Genomic DNA, 5,945 nt, shown 5'->3' on the forward strand with positions numbered 1-5,945 from the left:
GGAGAAGTCGCCCCCACGAATGGGAGGGTTTGGTCTTTGCTACAGCGGGTGGCGGCCTCCAGGGTGTGGCCTCCGGTGTGGCCAGTTCCCCCATCTCATGGTCTCTGAGCTACTCCCCAAGATGGCAGTGACCGGGGGAGGGAGGATGTGTGGCAGCCATGAGAGGTGCCTGCCATGTGGTAATAAGAAATACTCTCCTGTCGAGGAAATGCTTCCTTATAAGGTGGTAAAAATCTTCCTATAATCTTAAGATTTGAAGAAAACACATGGCTGTGTATCTTGTAGGAGTCTCTGGTGACCCTTATGGTTTGGGGGCCCACGGACAGCTGTACAGAGCTCTCCCTTGATTTCACCTTGACAGTGCTTCTGCCCGGTATAAAACATTTGGACTCTTCTCTGCTGAAAAACGAGCTCTTGAGAAAATCTGGCGGAAAGCACTTTAATCTCCTGACTTCTTCAATTGTGGTCTTTTTTCACTTATTTTTCCTTTTTTGAACTTAAGACTTACTGTACCTGATGCCTCCGGTTCTCAGGCATAAATCGAAATTGGCCTGGGGACAGTTCCGAGAGATCTTCATATTCTGCAAACTTGAAAAAGAATTTAAGGTGTTTATTTCTATTAATAAAAAAGATCGAGAGCAAAAGAGGCAGCTGACGACAGGCATAAGGGTATTCGTTACGTTATTTTATCTTATTTCCTATATCACTGGGCAATGTGATATTTTTCCACAATGATTTCTTTAATATGGTTATGTTTGCTAATTATCGACTGGAAAGAATTAATGTCTGAGTTGGCCAGAAGTTGAGGGGACACGAGGCAGGGGTCACAGTAACCCAGTGACTCGGCGGGTGGGTGCCTGGTGGAGCGATGGCGTAGACCTTGGATAAATGTGAACTGTGACCCATTGGATTAAAAATGTCAATGTGAAAGGAATCCCTGGAGGAAGTGACTGAAAAAGCACAAACTCATTTGGATGTCTCGGCTTCGGTTCCCGGCTCTGTCCATGAGATTCCCAACACACCACGGCGGTTCGTAAAGTGTTGGAAAATACAGTTTCTAAGCAGACAGAGTGATTTTCTTTCCTGCAAATAGGTCCTCTTGGCCTTTGCCATTTTTGTAGATAACCTGCTCTGCATCTCCTAGGCTAGTCCCACAATGCATGTTTTTTTTTTTTTTCCCCCCTGGCATCAAAATAGCTCTTGCGTGACTTTCAAAATGGCTCAGAGCAAGACTTTGCCTGTGTGGGGATGGCCAGGGGCCAAAAGCGGAGACCTCGAGGTCTGTGGACAAGTCCTGCCCTCTGCCAGCCCACTCGCCATCTTCCCCTTAATAGGAACATCTCAAGTGTCCGTATGACCGAAATCAGTGTCCACTTTAGGTGTGAAAAACAACAGTGCTTTGACGACGCATTTTCTCACACTCTTTGCACAAAGTGATCGTGCTGTGTCTTTATCATCGTCATTGTCCTCATTGCAGCTAACGATTACTGGGTGCCTCCGAGTGCTTGCCCTGCGCTCGGTAACCTAACACGTGTCATTTAATTCTCAAACACCTTTTGGGTTAGGCCAGTTATTATCCCCATTTCTTAGATAAGAAGTCAGCAGCCATCTCCATAAATGGGACAGGACCGGGCCAGCCCACTGAACTTGGCTTTATCGCATGCAAAACCGTGAATGCTTTGAAGAGTAAATTCACATTCCCAGAATTATAACCATGAGCACGTCTACGCAGACGGGTTCTATCATAAATCTCCCCACACAGAACACAGTCCACCAATAGCTCGGGGAATGGGCTGGTTCCTGAGCGTGTACGTATGGGCCAGCGGCAAGGAAGCTTCTGGAAGTACTTACCTCTGGAAGTCCGTTGGTGGGGATTTCGAAGCCTCGAGCTTTGGAAGAAAAGAGCCAGATAAGGAGGCACGGGAGCCATTTCATTTTGCAGGGCGCGGGGTCTGGGGAGAATCCGCTCCTCGCTGACCCAAGTCCGAAGGGGCGGCGGAGGAGTGCAGTCCGTCTTTAAAAAGTGGGCGAAAAACAAGAGGAAGAAAGCTCTCAAACTTTGTGCAGAAATGGAACAAATATTTGTTCTGGAGATCAGACGGGAGCCGAGGGGTGGGCCGGACGCCCAGAGGTTATTCAAACAGCAGAGCCGGGGGCAGCCGCGGTGTGAGGACTCGGCAGGTTGGGGACTCGGCAGGTCGGGGACTCGGCAGGTCGGGGACACGGCAGGTCGGGGACACGGCGGGGTCCGGTGGGCCTGCGGCCACTGCTGCTTTTCTCCCGTTTCTTTTGGTTTGCTGATCTGTGTTCATCCTAAAATCAGAGAGGCCCAAAGATAAGCACCATCCTCTTTGAAGGACCAAGTGAGGGAACCACGGTGAGAAATAGAAACGAGACCCTCGATTTTAAATGAAAGCAGGGGGAATTTAGCCAAAGGGGGAGGAGAAAGCCTGTGGTGTTCTGAGCGACGCCTGTCTCATCAGGGTTTCCCCTCTCTTGGGTAACGGGGTGCCCGTTCCGTGTGAAGAGCTGGGCAGGCGGCCGTGCGGGAGGCCAGGGCAGGCTCTGCAATGAGCATGCGACACGGGGGCCTTTGGGTAAGAAAACAGTGGCCAGCCACTCCCGCTGCCCTTGATCAGCCTCTGCCAGGTCAAGGTCCGCCTGACCCACAGGCTCCGCTCTTCATGACTGCGCCTGAGGGAGGCACCTAGCCGTCCACCACCCGGATCCGATGTCCCAGGTATGAATTTAGACCAGAGTTTACCTGTACACCCCACGCTAGGCGGCCAGTCTATTTGACGAGCCCTGTTCTTGAGCCTCTACTCCAGACACCTGCTTGAACGAGGGCCGGACATGCTCTGGACCCCAGTTTGGCCAGTGGGGGACCTCACAGGTCGTGGGCCTGTCACCGGGAACCACTGCTGCCCAAAGGTTCACTCACATGGGGGCTTCATCCCCATGGACACAGGAAGTCGGCTGTGGCTTCTGAAGCCTGATGACGTGGGACTGTCCCACCAGGATGAGCAGGGCCGTTGTCTGAGTTCGCTTTCCGATTTTTTTTGCAGGGAAATGGTTTTTAAAGTTTATTTCACAAGCAACGCGATGAGACCAGAAAACAGTGCCCCCAAAAGAGAAATTTATGGATTGAAATATGCGGGATGGGATTTTAAAAACTATGATTTTGTTTGTTATAGCCAAGCACACGCCAAACAATTGGGAGCGTTGGTTCAGATGTAAAATGCTACGTGAAAGTAGCATTTAAAGTAGAAGTAGAAAATAACGTGAAAGAAGTATTTTTAAACTAGTTGTATCGAAAGCACATAGGAAGTTAGAGATTTATAACAATAAATATCTTAAACTCTGGCCAAGTAAAGGTAGGTAAAAGTAGAAATACCAATAGTTAAAACTGATAGCTGAATTAGCGAATTAATCCATTAGCTAAGTTAACTTATACATTTTATAAAATATTGACGTTAGTGTCCTCATAGAAGAATTTATAGAACCTGGAAATTCTAGAGGATGAAAAGTCAATAAAAGCCCAAAACAAACAAATAAACAAACGAAAACACTCTGGTTATTAAACAATAAGGCTTATGCCAAGTTCTTTAGATTCTAAAAATATATATCCAAGCACAAATTAAAATATATGGTTTGAGGCTTAAAAATATAGGCACTAATCAATGGAATAAAATAATGAGACTGAAAATACATTTCATACAGATTATATCACTGATCTAAAGCAGCACCACAACGGGGAATGACTTTGGTCCTGAGTGGAAGAGTACTGGACGGTCAGACAGCGGTGTGAGGAGGAACTATCTTCCGCCCGTCTCCTCCCTCCCCTGTCTGGGACTGCCCTGGGGAGCAGCCAGCCGCGAGGGCCCCTCCGCCCAGCCCTCACGGAAAAATCCCATCCCGGCTTTGCATTATCTGCTGAGATAAGGTCTCTGAGTCACTGTGGCATGTTTTTCAAAAATAATGATGATTCCCAACATGGTTGGTGTCCACGTCAGTGGATCATGTCATGTCTGGATTGTAATCCGATACTCAGAGTGATCTCAGAACCCGCAGATGAGGGCAGCCTGGGTCCATCCTCCCCTTTCGTGCAGAGAGCCCGTCTGCAGATGCCAAGGTCTCGGACCAGACAGGTGTTTGCTCTCTCGATGTTCAGAAGCTCCGTGGCTCCCACCAGGGTGGGTGTGCAGGCCAGGTGCGTGCAGGTCGCTGGGTTCCCAGCCTGGGCACCCCCCACCCACCTCGGCTCCGGGCAGCTGTAATGTGGTGAATTGGAAGTACCGATTCTGATTCACAGGATGGGAATCGCTCCCGCAAATGCCACAAGAATATTCACTTTTATATATTTGAAAATCAGAGGGAAAAAAGTCACTATATTTCATCCTGTTCAAGTAAAGTGATAACTCGTTGAGTCGTCGATGAAGCTTCTAAGGAGTAGCAGTGACCCCGAGGTTCCCGACTCTGGGTGCACGCCGCTGTGGCCTGGGTGTCGGTGTCACCACAGCCCTCGCCCGCTTTACACCGTGCAGGCCTAGGCTTATCACTGTGAAAGTGTTTGAAAAGCCCAAGCCGAAGGTGAACTAACGCACAGACAGCTCCGTCTGATTCCAGCTCCTTGTCCGTTGGTTCAGATGAGACAGAACATGCAGAGTCTCCACGCGTTTGAACTCCGATGGCTTCTCACAGCGAAGGGCAAGCATTTTGCGTTAGGTTTCTCAAGGATTAGCTGTTTCAGTTTCTCAAGATGCTATTCTACTATCTCACATTTTTGTCTTCTGTCTTAGGCACAGCTGCGGGTTAATATAATTTGGGGCCAGAACATAAAGAAGTTTCAAAAGGAAAATGTATGAAGCTGGGTAGATATATGGCGAGCCAATATACGACATTAGAGAGTGTGGGGCATAAAATGACAAAATTTTGCTTGGTTCTTGGACATGCTTCCTCCCCATTGTCCTCACTCAGAGGCTCAGGAGGACAGGGGCACGGGAGCGGGGTGGACAATGGGGAGGAGCACACGGGTTCAAAGCTTCTCCCTGGAGGTGGCGCTTGTCCTTTTCATTCCTAGTTCAGTGGCCAGAGCGTGGCCCGTGGCTATGCTTAATTTCAAGAGGCAGGAAATTGCAATCTTCTCCTGTCTGGAAGAAGAAGGAACTTGGGTTTGGGGTAGAATCGTGTCTGCTGATGGAGGGAAGCTGGAGGTGGGGTTGGGAGTTCAGCGGTGAGGGAGGCGGATGTCACCATAAGCGTTCACCCCCGAGTGTGTGTGGATCTCGGGTTGGCCCTTGGGCTTCCCACCAAGCACAGGGCAGGCCGTTCACATAGCGGCAGAGGCAGCCGCTGGCCAGGGGTGCTGCAGTCCACAGCCCCACTTCCCTCGGACCTGGCACCCTCTCCTGTGGGCTCCCAGCCAGCAACACTGACTTAGCCGGGAAACCTGTGATCATATGGAGAAAATAAGTCTTTAGGGTCAACTGCTCAGCAGAGTGGTCACATCTGGGAAACACGGTGGTGGTTGGGGTGGGGGAGGAGGGGAGGAAGCTGTGCAGAACCAGGAAGATGGGTGACTATCTGGGGGAGCCGGGAAGAATGGCTTTAGGGCGGCTGCTGACTGCGAGGAGGGAGAGAGGCCACTTTTTGCACTTTCTTTCTTTCTGTTGGTTCCTAAGTCTGTCCCTGGCTTTTATGATCTCTGAGCTCTGAAAAATTCACTTGACAGGTTTTTCATAATGTATCCCCACTAGATGGCGCAAGATGCCCGCTCATTTGGAGCTAATTTGGAAGAACTTGAAAGTGAAATATGGATCACACAGTTGGGGGCGTACGAACTGCTGTGTCATTCTGGAATGATATATAACGAGCTTTACTGCAGCTCATTAAATAAGTATGCCCGAACATCGCTAGAGCCGGTTATGTGGTTTTCCTCTTCAAAA

The 5,945-nt window shown here is 49.4% G+C and overlaps 1 protein-coding gene across 1 annotated transcript in view; it reads right to left on the reverse strand.

Annotated features, from left to right (window-relative positions):
* The window catches only part of ITIH2 (inter-alpha-trypsin inhibitor heavy chain 2), a 33,491-nt gene extending 31,556 nt beyond the window's left edge, over window positions 1-1,935 (reverse strand). The window contains exons 1-2 of the mRNA XM_011359657.2: window positions 1,852-1,935; window positions 509-588 (exon numbers count right to left, since the gene is read on the reverse strand). Of these exons, the coding sequence (XP_011357959.1) occupies window positions 509-588; window positions 1,852-1,935 (164 nt within the window). The remainder of the gene's footprint in view (window positions 1-508; window positions 589-1,851) is intronic.
* Between the last annotated feature and the right edge of the window lie 4,010 nt (window positions 1,936-5,945).

The sequence above is a fragment of the Pteropus vampyrus genome, unplaced genomic scaffold, assembly GCF_000151845.1.
Source record: "Pteropus vampyrus isolate Shadow unplaced genomic scaffold, Pvam_2.0 Scaffold49, whole genome shotgun sequence".
NCBI lineage: Eukaryota > Metazoa > Chordata > Mammalia > Chiroptera > Pteropodidae > Pteropus > Pteropus vampyrus.